Source organism: Hyalella azteca, unplaced genomic scaffold, assembly GCF_000764305.2.
Source record: "Hyalella azteca isolate HAZT.00-mixed unplaced genomic scaffold, Hazt_2.0.2 contig9583, whole genome shotgun sequence".
NCBI lineage: Eukaryota > Metazoa > Arthropoda > Malacostraca > Amphipoda > Hyalellidae > Hyalella > Hyalella azteca.
The window spans coordinates 10,139-27,922 of NW_025939652.1; the positions used below are offsets into that span (position 1 = coordinate 10,139).

Sequence of the window (17,784 nt, forward strand, 5' to 3'; positions counted from 1 at the left end):
AGTGCACAACAACGATTAGCACAGGATATGGTGCTGTTCAAACACGCATTGATTATGTTCAATTGTTTATATGAGATCACCTAGGTTCAGTTTCTCAGCCTTCTATTTAAAACCATCCAACACTAGCAATCGTTTTAGCAATTTTGAATCAAAGTGAGGAAGAACGACATAAACTGCATATTGCAATAGATTCGCAGCGATGGTGCCGTATTGATCTTTTTGTTGTTCAATTTTATTTGCTCAAATTGAAATGATTCACCGCACGAACCACCATCAAATATAAAAGCAGTTTATGCAATTACTTCATGCAAAAGAAGCACAGGCAAATGCATTGCTTTGTTAATCCAGACTCATTTGGCTTTATTGATCGTTGTTGCTGGCTGCAGCTCTTGTTTCTATGACCACGGAAAGTTCACCTAGTCAGCGGCCACTGCCTGTCGGCTGCTCGCTCTCCAGGCTTGTTTGTTGGACGTCGCGCGGCACCGTTGCTATACCTGCCATTCCGAGCTTACAAAGAACTTTCAAGCAACACTGTGTTATTTTACATCCACTTGAGAATTCTTGTAGATTGCTCTCCGTTATCACGTATTAATAAGCGAAAATAGTGAAATTTAAAGTGTTTTTGAATATGTGAGTTCTGTAAGGATATTTCTAAGTTGGACTCTCGCGGTCAAGATGTTTTGATGAGAGTTGTCATGAATTTCGTCCTCTTTTATTCTGCGACCATTCTAATTCAGGGCTGGCTGACAGTGCCATAGTGCTTGGTGTATCATGTTGCTGGCGGCGCAACAGCACACAAAAATTTGGTACCTAAAGTTCATGTGCTTTCCTGTTAATTTTTCAGCGTTTTTCATTAACCATCAACTATTAGTGCGATTTGATTTGTTTTTGATGTTCCTGTACTTGACACTGATGATTCTCTCCGCATTGATAGCTGTGTCGAAATAGTTTTCAACATTACCGTACAAGAACCCGTCTGGAAGGCTAAAAGTTTAGTCACTTGAGAATCAGAACCTGTTGGAGGGAAGACTGGAGGAACATCAACGGATCGAAGCGTGTCGCGTGCATCCGTGTTCACGTCATTAAAACTAACTATATGAAACGTTCTGCTTAGATTATAATATGAAAATTTGTTTGCAGAGTTTATTGATATTAAAATTTCGTAACTATATCAAATTGCTGGTTTCTGACCATGAGGAACAATTCTTGATGCACACATGTAAAAATAACTGCAAAATAGTCTACCAAGTAAGCAAAACATATCAGCGATCACTTTCGTTTCGCATGAACATCGACTGGATTCGCTTGTTATATAATTCTCAACGATGAATTATTTCCTGACGCTACACACGTTGAATTGATTAAATTATTTGCTCATTTCGGTAGTATTAACCTCATTGGCAGCATTGGTAGCTGCGACCTCTCAATGGAACGATTTCCTAGAAGGAAAAGTAGTTCGACCGCGCTGGGTGCCATGCCGGCTGCCAGACGCACCTGTCTCGCCCATATTATTATCAATTCACAACGTTTATTGCCGGTTTTATCGTTTTGAATATTGCTGGCTAAACTTGAAGTGTTGTATTGATAATTGTTTATAATTAGCTTCTGATTTTCGGCGAGCTAATTAATCAAACTTCATTATTTTCAGCCGCCCGAGGTTGAGAGAGAGAACAACCCATTCCGAGAAGTTGGCAGCAGGTCAGTTTCCTTGAACTGCAGTAGCACGAAAATTTAGGCCTTGAAGCTGCAAAACCTACAGGCTGATCGCTCTCAATACCCTAAGTATGACGTTAAAATTAATAAAATATCCATGAATTCTAAAGAAAATAAAGGTTCTGGAAGTGCCGCTCATACGTACCAATCCCTAATTGGGTACTAATGCGTACGTACCAATGCCAGAGAATATTTTCCTGCTTACATCTCTTTCACATACTTCAAATTTTTAGTTGCTTCATCGCACTTGTAATTTTGAGAACTCAAATCCGAAAAAAGTTGAATCAGCCGTTCATTTAGTTTCATTTCAATCGAAATTTTATTTTGTCCTATGAAGAAATGAAAAGATGCTTTCCAGAGCTCAAGACATCGTTGAAGAAGGCTGGCTCATTTTCTTCTAGAATTAGTTTACTTTATTGTCTTCAACGGACAGATACTGAGGCTAAGCAGATGAGGGTTGGGTCTGAGCAACGAAGTAGCTTTTATTCATCTAATTAATTTTTAAACTCGCCGTTTGGGAAGATTGCTCGTTTACTTAAATAATATAGTAAACCATAATGAAACATTTTTATATTAGTGTGGATAATTAAAGACATTCTCCTGTTTGAACTGACGTTTAATCTTCAAGTTAAACAGCATTTTCTGACCTGATCCCTTAAGACATGTTGCTTCGAGAGCAGCAGAGCGAGAGTTAGCCACCATGAGGCCATGTTTACCTAACCATGGAGATGGAATACTGAGAAAAGAATTGATTTTCGATTGATGAGCTGACAGCGAGCACGAGAGTGAGAGTACCTGAGTGGTTAGGGGTTCTTGGTCGATGATGACGAGCTCCTCTGTTGGCTCAGGTCGAAACCTTCCTCGAATGATGGCGGCAAAAGGTGAACGTACGATAACAGAAGCTATATGTTATAATAAATAGTACGTAAATATGTACTTTTATTGTAACTTTGGGTGGAAATTATGTTGCAAAATCAGGTTCTCAAACATAAAGATTATGGTACCTGATGTTAACGCGTAACGAAGCAGCCGTAACCAAGTTTCTAAGAGTCAATTTCAAGTTGATATCAAACGCAGTTTGCTTTAAAATCTTCTATTCAACTTTGAATGCACACACTTAATAAAAGTGAAACAATTTAAGATTGCCTTGCCATAGCGTGCACAATAAAAATTATCTCTAAAAAAACAAAAGCAATGAAGTAGAAATACCGTTACTCCTTTAGAGTCTTCAATCGGCTCTGTAAACCTGGAGTATTTTAGAATTATTACTTCGACTGCACGTTTCCTACGGAAATCTGCATAATATTTAGGGATCATCGTCCACAAACAGTTTACATTGATTCTCACTGATGTTTGATGTGCCTTATATCCCTGCAAGTTCCGCAATGGCATATACAGTATCACATTAATTTTGGAGCATTATAACATTGAATGAAGACGTATACAATTTTTGACGTTTTTTCTTATTTCGAATTTTCAGTTTTAGCTTCGTTAGACATGCAGACAGCTACAGACTAAAAAAACATGTGCGTTATGAATTCATTTTAAAAAGTGGAATTGGAAGGCATCCGCTAACCTGTGCTGATACTTTAGCTATTATTTATATTCTGCTCCAGTTTTATACCTAACAGAAGTCAAATATTGTGACAATTATAAACTTCTTGCGTTGAAGTGACCTAATGATGAGCGTCTCAAGATCGAAGGAGCCTTAAATGATTTCCAATATTAAGATTCACAGAGATACTAACAACGATTCTGTGAGTGAATTCGCCAAATTGTGTAAAATCTTTACTGATAACAATCGGTCTTATGACAAAAAACGACTTATCTCAGCGTTGCGAGTTAGAAGAAATTTTACGCGACCGAAAAAAATTTCAGTGAAGACTCATATACTTTATGCCATTCGGTGCTGAATTTGGTGCTCCTGAAAAACTGTAATTTTCAGTACATGTTATTTCTTTTGACTGCTCCTAAGTTTTTTCCAAAGAAAACCTAATATTTTAGTGAATGAGTTGAGAGATAAGTTGACTACTCCTAAGTTTTTCTATAAAGGAAACGTAATATTTTAGTTAATGAATTGAGAGACAAGTGAGACAAAACGATGCCAGAGACCCGGGCTGTGGACACACCGCAGCAGGGGGGTGGGGAGCACCTGAGTTAATGAAGATGATGGAAAGAAGGTTCTGGGAGCAGCAGTTCAGGAAGCTTCTGCCTCACAGGTCCGAGCCCAGCCTCACCGCCATCAGGTAGTGTACTCAGCATTGCACTCTCTATACTCAGTGTACTCAGCAGTGTACTCAGTGTACTCAGCAGTGTACTCAGTGTACTCAGCAGTGTACTCTCTGTACTCAGTGTACTCAGCAGTGTACTCAGTGTACTCAGTGTACTCAGCAGTGTTCTCTCTGTGCTCAGTGTACTCAGCAGTGTACTCTCTGTACTCTGTGTACTCAGCGATGTACTCTCTCAGTCTTTCTGTACTCAGCACTTACATGATGTAGTTGTAACCATGTTACCTTTATAGTATTTAATTTCAGTGAGGCTATAGGCTATAACCCTTATAACCTCTTAAGGCTTGTTCACATGCGGTTCTTTAAGCTGTATTTTTTTGTTCCACAAGTGTAAGTCCAGCACAATATACATGCGCCGGATTTACTAATCAATGTTAAAATACATATTGAATTAATTTCAGTTTACCAATTTAGCTGAGAGCGAAAAATGAAAAATGAATTTGACTTTCTTGCGCTACATGAATGGGAGGACAGCATAACGATCATCATTAATAAATGTTTATTTTCATGATATAATATTTAATAAGACAAATCAATTTTGAAAGAGTAACTATGCACGATGAGAAATACCTCTCGATTTCTCTTCGAAACAATACAATTCAGCCTTTCTATGCACTCCTGCATCTGTACGAATTGATAAATTTTATATTGTAATTAACCAGGAATTAAAATCGTACCATGATCAATATATGTAGAGTACAGTTAATTTGCACATGATCCAATGAAAATACTCGAAATAACTTAGGTTAATAACCATTGATATATGTAAGAGCACGCGATCCGCTCTACTTAAAGTCACTTGTTCTGCATTCCAAAGCTAAACTCGACGCTAGGGCCGATTGTAGACTTAGATCTTGTCCACCCACACTCGACAGGTGAGCTTGTTAGCAAACAGCTAATTCTGGTTCTATAATTTTGTACATAGACCTTGAAATGCCCACGAAAGCAATACCTACATGACTGTTCAATCTCGACTGGTCGGACCTGAACGGCCGAACCTACCGTCCCGCAAGCTCAAATATCGTTGCCTTATTATACTTTAGATTTTCCGGGTTACATTCCATTACTTTACGTAACTCAGCTTTACTTTACTGCACTTAATGTAACTGTTCTTTGCTACCGTAACTTTTCCGTCACTTTGTCGTAGTTTTGCGTCGCGTAGCGCCTGAAGTTGACTCCCCTTTATTTATCATTCTTTGATCTATTGTTAATAAATGTTTCTGTTTACTCCTGAAGTTGTATTGCATCCACCCCATACGTTAAACGAACCGTATCCCTTGACAATATAACAAAAAGTCTTTACCAGATTCATCAGTATTATGCCGTTAAACAAAGCATTCTCAATTAACCTTTGCATTAGCTACGAAGCATGACCAAATTCGTCTTCTCTATAATATGGATAATTTGAGCTCTTCATCAAAGTATTCCTTTGCATTTTACACAAGGGTTGCCTGATGGCCTTTTCTCCGCAGAAAAAAGGCCTTTAACTCAATATATCTTTGTATATTTGAAGGTTCCGGTATAAAAATTCCATTTTAATTTTCTCTTACTTTTTAAAATATATTAAGGAAGTACCGCTATAATAAATTTTAGCTGGCCAACGCAATTGAAAAAAAACTGAATCGCGGAATCTGTCCGGAAAAAAGTTTGGTAACCCTGTTTCACACAACCTCAGCGACCGTGATATTAGTGCAAGAAACATGCGTACCTGATAACCTTTTCAAAGTTCATTTCCCTAGGCCTGTAGTTCCCCAACCTTTTGGGATTGCGTACCACTTGTATGTCCTACCACCAGGTACCGGCGGCATACCAATAAATAATATTACATAAAAGTTGTTGATATTTGGTAAATATGTGATTTATTCTGCTAAATGTGCTACAAAGAAGCTTAATATTTAATGATATTGTGAGAATAAATGGCGAGCATTGGCAACAGGTGGGGCGTGTGTTTCATATCATCGCTAAATTATCTTGCATGAGGCATTAAACTTTCTTGTGAAGTAAAAACTGCCTAATTAGATCGTACCACTAATGTGTTTGTACACCATCTGTGATGCCTTCGTACTGTAATTATTAAAGCACTGCCCTGATGGCTTATATTTCCACCGTCAAGCGCTGCTATTGAATAGTTTCCAAAGCCATGACAGTTTCCGACAAACAACTTTTCCGAACTTGCTGGGACAAGTTCAAACTCCGGTGCAGTTCCAAAAAATGGTAATCTTCCATATTAACATGACTAGTTTTTATAGATCTTTCCAAGATAAGAGCTGCAGCAAGTAAAGAACGTACGTAAAAATATTTGTATATGAATGCGTAAAATAATCCTTGGTTTGTGAATAACAAAAACAACCTTTGTTTTCTGTATCATAGATTCTACTATTCCCGAGAGAGATACTTTTACACGACTGCAGGATGAACTACAAATCAGAACGATGGCAAAGCTGCCTGATAGAGAGAAATAATTAGAGGAAAAAAAATTGCGGCCGGCTGCTGGGCCGACGTTGATGCGGTTAGAAAAATTTCCAGCTGTTGGTAAATTGTGAACAAATGTTCGCTGTTAGGACGATTTATCGTGGCCGTATCTCTGGATAACTCGCCTGCGACTGCCAAGATTTTTTTTTCAGGCACAAGTTTGGTTTTACAGTTAAAGTTACGTACGTCTTCTTGATTCTTTTAAGTACTTAACCCAATTGTGATACTAGGTCACGATATCAAAGTTCATGTCATACTGTAGTTCGATGAAATTAATAGAATTACATTAAGATTGAGGAACTCCTTTTCAAGTGTAAATCGTTTGAATGCCATTTGCTTGCGCGTACGATTTTGTATTATCAGAATTAGAACTTGAGCAGGGATTAGTGAAATCAGTTGCAATATATAAATAATTTTCTTTTTCATGCAACAGAAAAAAGTTTTATCGCAGAAATACCCTTAAATCACTATAGGTTAAGCACAATGGTTTTTATACGTTTATTAATACGATACGGCACAATGGTTTTTATACGTGGCTATGATTTTCTCATGTCATGACAGTATTCACTAGAAGTGCTTGTTTCCGTAAACTTGGAGATCGTACATGCGCCTGACAGGGTAAGAATTACAATCTCTTTTGTATCTCATAAATGGTTCAAAATATCACCGAAAATTCCCATCCAATTCATTTGTAAATATGGTAAGACTCATTGTTAGGTTTCTCATGGCTGTTCATAAACAGCAGATACATTTGTTGAGCCAAGTATTACGCAGCGGCAGTCATGCGTTCTGTACGATCGACATACGCTCGCCTACACTGGCTGAAGGATCGCCGCGTATCGTTCAATACGCAAGCTATGCGTCACTCACTCGTTCTTTTACGTCACTCACAGTCGCAATGACGTCACTCAACTCGCGGTCGATGTACAAGCATGCAAACTTCACGCATAATTACTATTACTTGGTCAATAGTCATTCCCCGACAATGACCGACGACGGAAACCCACGATGTGGCGACAACTGCGAGTACAGAGCACGAACTCTATGGCAATAATTGTGATAATAATATATATGTGACATATTCTATTCACAATTCAGGAATGAAAAAAATTTCAAATTGACTTATTATTTATAAGAGTATTTGGACTCGTAATCAATACGACAAATGGTATCGCCCGAGTAGAATATTTCTTATGAGAGAAAATGCGAGTCGAACAAATTCATAAAAATAACATACAATTTGAAAATTTTGGAGTGATCTCATGATTCGTATTTGCCGTATGGCGTCATGGTGACGTAACTTTGTTAACTTCTGCTCACTTGACCTCTGATAAAATAATGCTAATATTCGGGTAATTAGTTACGCAAATGAACGAATAGTAGGATAATATTCGAGAACGTTGCATTATGGATATAATGAAACGTTACAATCACAGCTAAGTGCTCAAGTAGATAAGTTTAATTGAAAATTAACTGAAAATATTCTAGTCTAATTTAAATCTACGGTAATCACATTACATATTTAAGTTACTATAGTGCATTACAAGTGAGGTCTTACATTAAAGGATATGAAGCTGGTCGCTCGAAACAGCCTGTAATTGAATTGATTTGCATATCTATACATTTTATTTATATATGAGTTGTGTTAAAGAGAAGCTTTTTGTGTTGCACATTCGAGAACGAAATCAAAATACTGGCCATAACTTATCGCTTCGTGTTACTAATGAATTTACTGCGAAAAATGGAGCAGATAACCATTTACTATCAACCGTACCAGGTAGTGTCACGAACTATGCCATGAACTGTGCCACGAATTATGCCATGAACTGTGCCATGAACTGTGCCACGAACCGTGATATGAATTTTGCCACAAACTGTGCCACGAATTGTGCCACGAACTGTGCCACGAACTGTGCCACGAACTGTGCCGCAAATTGTGCCGTTAACTGTGCCATGAATTTTACCGAAAACTGTGCCACGAATTTTACCACGAAATGAGCCACGAACTGTACCACGAACCGTGCCTCGAACTGTGCCACGCAACTCCAGTCGTCACGACAGCTTGTCAAAGATCACTATTGATTACAACTGGTGAAGGGAGGAGTAGGGAGATGAATTTGTGGGGGTGAGGTGGAGGGAGTTGTAGTGTTGTAGCTTGTGAAAGGGGGTCGGGGGAGTGGACTGTCAGTGGGGGCAGGGGTGAGAGGGGAAAATGAAAATAGGGATGTGGGTTACACTGCTATGAAAACGAAAAGGTTGAATACAAAACATTAATTATGGGAGTTATGAAATATTGGAAAAGGGAAGGTTGGATGAGGGATTGTAGCCGAGGTGTTGTGAGCACTAAACAAAAGCATCAAATATTAGCAATTGAGTGAATCAATCTGCAATAATTTTCGACGATTGTTTTCAATCGCGCAGCCATTGGTACTCCCCGACGAAATAACTTCTGACGTTAAAAACATGAATTAAACGAAACTTTCTCAGTCCTTCTGCACGGTAGCAAGTAGCTACCAAGTTTAAACAATGTTGTGTTAATGTTATTAATGTGGCCGAGGTTATGCGTTGAATATGGAATAAAAATGAGCCAGAATATTTCAGCATACGTTAGGCTGAGCAATTTATTAATATATTCGTCTGGAGATTGGCTGAGGATAACTACAACTAGAATAAGACTGTCTTGAGCGGCTGCGTTGCCATGACAACGTGTCGCTAACACACACACACTGCCAGGCCATGTAAACACTTCTCACGTGCCTGGTCTAATCTTAAGTGTATTCTAACCACATTTTAAAACATTCAAACGTATAAATAAATCAGATATTGATTGTGCGTGGTTTCTATTGGGTGGATACTACACGCAATTTGCCAGGAGGGCACAGAATGCGGGCATCATGGTATTGATGTGATGAGGGCACTTGCCCAGCACTGGTATGGTATGGTAGTCAGGATGAGGTCGTCTCGTGCGTTGGTGGTGAGGTAGCAATCGGTACCTAGGAGACGATGGTGCATTCATCTATTGTTGTATTGAAATCATCTAATTACACGAAATTTTTTAATTGTAACTGACTTTGAAGTCACATGTTTATAGCATTGTATAACAGTACTGGAAATTTTTTTCGGTAGATGGTGTTTTTTCTGCTCTGGCATTTTAGCACAAGGAGCAACATAAATAAGAGATGTTCTTTTGTCTGTCGACACTGAACAGGAATCAATCGCTTTACCTTAAAATATTTACTACAGGGAACAAGGTTTGAAGTCTGAGGATGACTCGGTTAGGTTTGAATTCCGCAGAGTTACAAATGTGATGGGATAGGTTTGACTTTGAATTTCTAGGTTCCAGCGACGGATGAAAATCACTAAACCCAAAACTAAGCTCTATTTAAGACAAAATTTTGTGAAATTTGTCACAGTTTAATCAGCCCTAAAGGTTCGTTGTCTCTAGTATTAGGTGCCTTTTTTTTGAATAGCGTTCATTGTTCGGCCTCGCTGAAGGTCATATTGGTTTGTGCTACAAAGATCCATCGACTTATTGACATTTCAGGGAACGGTTCTTAAAATAAAAGTTTTTAATGCTGGTAAATCTTTTTTATCAATTTGCCAGTATCACGCTGTCATGTTACATAACTTGTTCACTTCGTACACAGATCAACTGCCTTTGATCAACTTGAATTATCTACAAAATTTATCTTATTATCACTGACATCGACCCGTTAATATTTCTGTTTTAATTTGCATTTTGACATCAAGAATTATTTATGGTGTTGCGAAGATCGTGGGAGCAATTTCTGGACGAATTTATAGTTTATTGTCTTCATTATTCTGAACTCAATATTAATATCATACGGGAAGGATTAGTTAATTTTGATTAATTTTCCGGACTGACGTATCTCTTCATTGTAACTTATACTCAGTATACCCACTGCAAGATCTAAACCTCTTTCAGAATACAATTAGATTTTTTTTACATTATAGAATCGAAATTTCTGGAGGATGTTAATAAATAAATTCTTATTATGTTATTTAGAGGGAGTTATTTATTTATATCTCATCGTTATTTTCCAGGATTGAACCAAATGGCCAAAGTGATCACATAGAATGCATAAGGACACGTATATCTGAGTATAGGTGAGGTTCAGTTAGCTCGTAATGATCTTTGTTGCCACGGCGTCGAGAACTGGGCCCATACTTTCAAAAAAAGTTAAGAGATCGTAAGTTCATCGGCCAATCATTGACGGTCTTTCAAGCAAAATCCGCCAATCATAGGCAAGAAAATAGAGCGTAAGTACTTACGTTCACTTAGCGGGTTTTGAAAGTACAGGCCCTGTTCCCTAGGCTGGCCACGGAACTCGACGGTGCGACGGTTCAAGTGTTTATGAACAAGCGCTTCTTGCGTCAGCTTAATTAATTAAATAATTAGTTTGTGGTCAACAACTCTGCAGAAAAAGATGAATATATGACGTTATTGTATTTTTTTTTATTGTATGCAACAAAGTTTTAGACATATCAGCTTTAACAAATACTTGTGTAGCCCAAATTGAAAATGAAGTAATGGAAATTTCAATTGCGAGAGAACCTTATTAACTGAATTTACGAGAAACATTAATCGACTTTTCTGTCGCCCATCCAAAACCGGTTTGATCACAACCCAACACCACAAGTACGACTAAGGATTTCGGAAAATGGGGGAATATTATTGAAAGAAGTGCTCGACAATCAAATTGCGTTACGTCGCATGACATTTTACATTTTTTTTTGTGCTCAACCGCTATCATCGTCCGCTAGAGAGTGGACTCATTCGGCTCTGGTGCGAGGCTCCAGTTCAAATAAAGCGGCAAACTGAAGATTTCTCTGAATTTCTGGTACGTTTCTTAATGCTGTTTCTAGATTAATTGTACTCATTCAAGCGGCAAAATTTTATATTTTTTTGGCATGAGTGGTGTGTGTTCTCAGACAATAAATTACTGTTTGTGTGAAATTTCTAAGCTCGTAATCTGAAGTTCAAGATATAAATTAAATTTAAACAAGAATATATCGAATTACGTCTTTAACAATTATTTCACACAGACAATTAATTAAATGCAATCTAATCTGGTCAATAATGTTTTCATTCGGTTCTCACTTACGTTGCTGGATGATGTACGATGATAAATTCATTTTCAAATTCATTACATTCACAACTCGAACATCGCTGACAGTCTTTTGTCGAGAACCTCGGAACTGCTCATATCCCAGGACCGCGTATTGCGGTGCTGCTGCTAGCCCACGTTGTGAGCTTCACGTTTATGTTCACGTGCACAAGGTTCAGATTAATTTTGAATAAGGCTCTTTCTTTTTCACGCAATGTATGAACACAGGAGTAGCGTCTTTGTGTTCAGTGAATTATTCAGTCGATGGGTGACAAGACTTCTTTGTGCTGGACTACGCAATGCTCACCTCCAAAAACTTCCTTGGGCGTTGTGAAGGACTGAGCTGTCCAGAGCGGTGACAGATGTAGTGCGTTCTGTGGTGTGCTGTGCAGGATTGTATGCAATTCATGGTCTCTTAGTCGCGATGAAGATCTTACGTGAATTTGGTGTGAGAGTTAAATGATGTTTTGCGAATAGATGTTTCTACTTATACAGAAAGCACAAAGACATCATTTTTGGTAAATTTGAAGAAAAATTGTTATTATATCAATTCAATAGATAATAACGATATTCAATATCGTTATTATATCAATATTCAATATTATTCGTAAAGCCGTCAAAATGGTATAATAACTGTCACAACAAGGGAAGTCTTGAAGTAGATTTTGCGATTGCATTCAAATCTGTGTGTCCACATTTTATGCGCATTATTTGCGATATCGCTCCAATTTCAGAAACTTTTGTTGCGAGCAAAACGTCTGTAAGAAAATTCGAATCAAAACTTTTTCGACATACTGAGTGAAAAGCGAAATTGTCTGTTTAGAATTGGGGTAGAAACCCGTAAGCGCTCATGTAATTTTGATTGCATGGGCGTGTCAATATTAAAAACACAGGCATAAATTATTCATTTCCATTACTGAATGCTGTATGCTTTACACTTGTTTTTATATTCGGATTAATCCATGTAATTGTTTAAGAGATAGTAAAAATCCAGACTTCACGGCGTTCGAAATTTGAGCCGATCGAGTGCAATCGCCTAAAATTCCACCAAATAACATCATTCGTTTTCAAATAATTTCACGCCATTTTGCAATGATTTCTATAGGAAACATTAAAAAATACAGGTCAGATTATCTGGCGCTATAGCTGCAAATAATGACAGGTCAGGGTGGCTGTAGGTGCATGACCTGCCACAGCAAGTGCGGCTCACAGGCTGCATTGATGGTCGCCAATATTGATTGTGAGAGGCCGTGCCGCGATCGTAATTAGGCTAGTAGGCCTGGGCGGCCTAGCGCACTCGCCTCATCAATTATAAATACGCTAAACATTGGACAGGCCTCTAGGTTTATCAAGTACTGCTAACATTTGTTGTTGCAACTAGCAGCTAGATATGGGTGTGAGGTCTAGTGAAAGTGCGTACGGATAATATCATGTAATTGTAAAAATGAAACATGAATAAATTTAATGAGTAAAATAAGTAAATGGGCCAATACGGGTATCAGCGATCGCAGAATAGAAACAGGTCAGGTATAATGAGCATCATGAAGGCATATATACAACCTTGCACACGATGCAAATAATACGCTTAGTCAGCTACTTGATATGGGGCTCTCAAATATACGACGTATACGGAAACTCCAGGGTGTTGAATAGTTTGTTTGTCGTCAAGCTTTTTAGGCAACGGTAGTTCCCTAGCACTGCCAACTTGAAAATTGCGCCGTAATTATAACCAGTCGGTCCCTCCTCGGTCATATAATGACCAACAATTTACCCGCCAATATTTTCATCATGAACACATAACGGCAGCCATAAATAAAAAGTGATATAGGGAGCCAGGATCTATACATACTAATTAGGGCTACACCAGCAGAGCTGTGCGTGACGCCAGTGATTCACTCGCACACGAACATTCGTGAGCATCGCAGTGCATCATTATTGTTTGATGATGGCAGGATTGGCTATGCTTTGAGGGGAAGTTATGAGGTAGTTTGCAGTGACCTCAACACAGGATACGAAAACGAGATCTCTCATGTACGTGTGATTTGTTATCAAGGAATTCACTGAGGAATTTTTCGCAAGAATGCCTAGGTCTTGCGCAAATCCCGTTTGAACTCACCTTTCAATGCATCGGTATATCTATACGTAGAAGCTATTCATAACCTTGAAAACCGGTCGTTCTTTTTTCATTATTCAATAATTACATATCTATAAAATTTTGAGCGATAGTCTGAGCAACTATCCAAGATACTGTAGACACATTAATGGGAATGTAAACGTTTTTTAATCTAAAGTAATTATTTTATTTCAAAGCGGTGATTTACTCATCATTGCACTCAATTGCTAACGCGTTATTGAATGGACATTAGCGCGTATTCAGAAGCGAACAAATGGTGAACATTATCGTGGCTTTAAAACTACTACCATTACTAATACTTAAAAAGTGCTAAAATTAATCGTCATTGTTTGCACACAACTTGATCTTGCCTCTAACGAGATCTCTATACAACCGCGTTAAATCTTGGAAAACGAAGCTATATTACAACCAATCTTATAGGAACACAGGGAATTCAATGAATAAATTGTCGCGTTAACTAAATATGCGTGGTTCCATTTCTGTTGCTCGATTTCAAGGAAAAATTAAGGACGGCTGCAAGGCCTGCTAGTACCGCTGAATATTTTGCGGATAAAAAAAAACGATATGCGAATAAAAAAAGGTACGGGCCAAGAACAAAAATGAACTGTCGACGAAAAAAAGTCAATTGAGAAGACTTCAAACATCGAGGCAGGAGTGCATGTGTTGACAACTACAGTAGTCTTTAAAAATAAATATACACAAGTTAAAATATTATTACGAGTTGTGTTCCAGGAGAAAACTTACTCAATTACCTGTGAATTAGAATAATGGAAATCATAGAATAATGGATATCATTTGAAAGCTGTGACGTCATCCATAAGTGTCTAAATGGGGGTGTACGTCAACGGCAGGGAAACGAAGACGAGGCAAATGGGTCGCGTCATTTATTGTACTATTAAAATAATTTTGCCGTGTATTGGAGGCAGAGGGATAATGTAACAAGTTTACGCGTTCTCAAAATCTCTAATTGCTGTAGGCTGCGAATTGATAGAGACTGACGTGCTGAACATGAAAGTCTCTGATCGCCTCGAATTGACTTCAAAGCACATCAAGTACAAAGAAGGGATAGATAACCAGGAATTTAAAAGTAAAGAAAATAGCCAAAAAGTTCACCATTTCTTATAAGAGAAAACGTTTCGGAGTCCAGCTCCATCGTCAGTTCAAAACCTAGAACACAGGTACAAACAATTAGTAACCTAAAATTCACATTCAAACAATTCACCTAAACTTGAGGACATAAGAACTAAAATCGAAGATAACAGAAATAAAAATGAGATAACATGTAGAGAAAGTACTATCTATTAACAATTTGTAGAGGATAAGAACTGAATGCAGCATTTAAACTGGGTTTCTGTTTGAAAATAAATAATGATTCTAAAATTCGTAGGTCAGAAACACCGGTTGTGGAGGCTAAAACTCTAAAATCACTATGGGACACCGGGACGTTGCACTGCTCGGCATGAATACGTACGGCTGAATGAGGGGGATGCGCAAGTATGTTCCCTGTTCTATAACTCCTGCCCCTATGCCCTGCAAGCCTAGTATAAAAATTGCGCGATGTCATACCGACATACGCAGATGCGCACTGCGCACAACTATATTGATAAACTAGGGATGATCACATAAGAACAGGGATAGGATCTTTGTACTTGAAAAACGAGCTAATTTTAAAATTGTTCACTAGCAATACATTAATATTTACATTTGGGAGGTATTTAGAGAATAGATCTTTCAACTCCTTTGCCATCGTCTCAGATGCGGGGCCAAAGTAAGGAAAAGAACAATAAACACGATTCCTATCGTCACGTTCGGGAACCACCTCAGCATATTGTTTAGACAAGAACTTCTTAATTTGAGTATACACAAATTGTGAAGGAAACCCATTCAGTGAGAACATACTGCGCAAATATTCAAATTCAGTGTGCATACTATGAAAAGTAGAGCAAATTCGGAAACCGCGGTTTAATAATGTTTGAATCCCATTTAATTTAAAACGAAAAGAACAGAAGCTAAAAAAGCTGGTGCTTAAGCCGGTAAATGTTGATTTTCTGTACACAGATGTCTGGAAACAGCCACCGGATTTTTTGACCTTGCAATCAAGAAAGCATAAACTATTGTTGGATTCAAGCTCCATAGTAAATTTGATGGATTTGTGTTGCCGATTAAGGTAATCAAAGAAACGGCCCACATGAGAGGGATGTTTGAAAAGTAAAAATGTATCATCTACATATCGGTTGTAGAAAATTGGCTTAAAATCAATAGGACAATTTGCCAGCCATGTAGCCTCGTGATAACACATGAAAATATTAGCAAAGGTAGGGCCGAGAGGAAGACCCATGCCTAGACCGTCAATTTGCCTATAAAATTTGCCAGCAAATACAAAAACAGAGTTCAAAACTGATAATTCGAGAAGAGATTTAAAAAAGTTGCGGTTCAGACCCATGACATGGGTCTGAAAAACGTTTCGGAAATGCGTTCAGACCCATGACATGGGTCTGAACCGCAACTTTTTAAAATCTCTTCTCGAATTATCAGTTTTGAACTCTGTTTTGAACTCGAATTATCAGTTTTGTTTGATGATCCAAGAACTTCCAAAAGCATTTGTTCGCCTTAGTTGTCGAGCGGCAATTTCATGTGGGTTTCCTGAGAAGGCCCTTTTACGGTATGGACGGCAGTCCAGCCAAAGCTAAAGTTGCAATGCCGCTTCTATAATAGCTCTCAATGTTACTCTGACACATTTCTCACAGAAGATCAGCTCTATGACAACCACCTCAACAAATTGAATTGCTAGACGCTGGAGGAAAGTTCATGCTATACTGAACATCATATTGCCACTAACATGGTAGCTGCGCGCCGACATGGTAGCTGTTACAGCTAGGTGCACGTCGTTGTTTTCAACATAGTAGTGTTTCTGGTTCTGACAAATTTATTAATACGTGTAATTACTTTGCCTGCATCGTATTATCTGGAACCCCAATATAGCTGCCATACAGTCACGATTTATTTAGAGAAGTACTGAGCTGATGTATGTGTCAGTGTTCGCCATGACAACAACTGTGCTGACCGAACTATTTTCTCCTAGAAAATAAATACCTACTTTAGAAATTAAGTATGCAAGAAGCTTCACCGGCCACTTCAATGTCTTTATCGAAGTGCGAGCGCAAAGAATATATAAAACGAATAATTATATCAATATGAATCCTAAATATTTATAAAATTGATTCACTAATACTTATTTTATAAATTCGTCTTCTATTCTAACATATAGCACTTAGCTTCGCTCCGGCTTTCCACCGAGCAACAATTTTCTTAAATTGTTCCACCAATTTTTCTTCCGCACTTTGCCTTCCGTAAACTTCTAAGTAAAGGGATGAAAAATAAAAATATAGATAAAAACATTTAAAAACACATATTTTTGGTCTCATAATGTTATTATATTAGCACGGTCTAAATACATTTTATCTCAGATGAGTTGGAGCTAACTAATTATTGTCGTAATAATTAGTCTTACTTAATCATGATATTGCAGTTAGTTTAAAATGTTCACACTTACTTCGCCTCATAATCAACATTCAGTGACCAGGTGTTACTGGTCAGTTCGAGCCTTGATCGACTGAGCCGGCATTACGGTCCAAGGTGAAAAAATCTTCTGGGAGAAGAAAATGTTTGAAAAGTCAATACATTTGTTACGAACATTTATCATTATGTATGCATGAGAGAAATGTGAGTAACCTGTAACAAAAACGCAGTTTAAATGAGGCTCAACAGAACAGACTTTTCATTGCACTGAGCGTGAAATACAACGTGTTTGCATAATCAATCTCCTTTGCGCTTACTTCGAAGTACGTGGCATGTCTCCTGGGTGTAAAAAGAATCCTCAAGCAGTTGTTAAATAAACTCAGGGTATTTTTGTCTCGTTATCGCTCCGTAATGACGTCGACTTGACTTGTATTTTACGGAGCATGAGGCTCACGATCTTTAAGTCAAGATACCAGAGTTTATTTTGGTGCTCACTTCAAACCTAAATGTCCTTTTAGTTTGCAATTTA

General features: G+C 38.0%; 1 protein-coding gene across 3 annotated transcripts in view; it reads left to right on the top strand.

Annotated features, from left to right (window-relative positions):
• The first annotated feature begins 3,207 nt into the window (after positions 1 to 3,207).
• LOC108668162 (cyclin-dependent kinase-like 4) overlaps positions 3,208 to 17,784 on the top strand; it is a 34,926-nt gene continuing 20,349 nt past the window's right edge. For 2 of the 3 annotated variants that reach the window (XM_018155324.2, XM_018155325.2), the window contains exon 1: positions 3,208 to 3,959. In XM_018155324.2, coding sequence (XP_018010813.1) covers positions 3,874 to 3,959 — 86 coding nt within the window. In that variant the 5' untranslated portion in view covers positions 3,208 to 3,873. Of the gene's footprint in view, positions 3,960 to 10,767; positions 11,336 to 17,784 lie in introns of those variants that run through there. The other variant, XM_018155326.2, reaches the window with a different exon arrangement.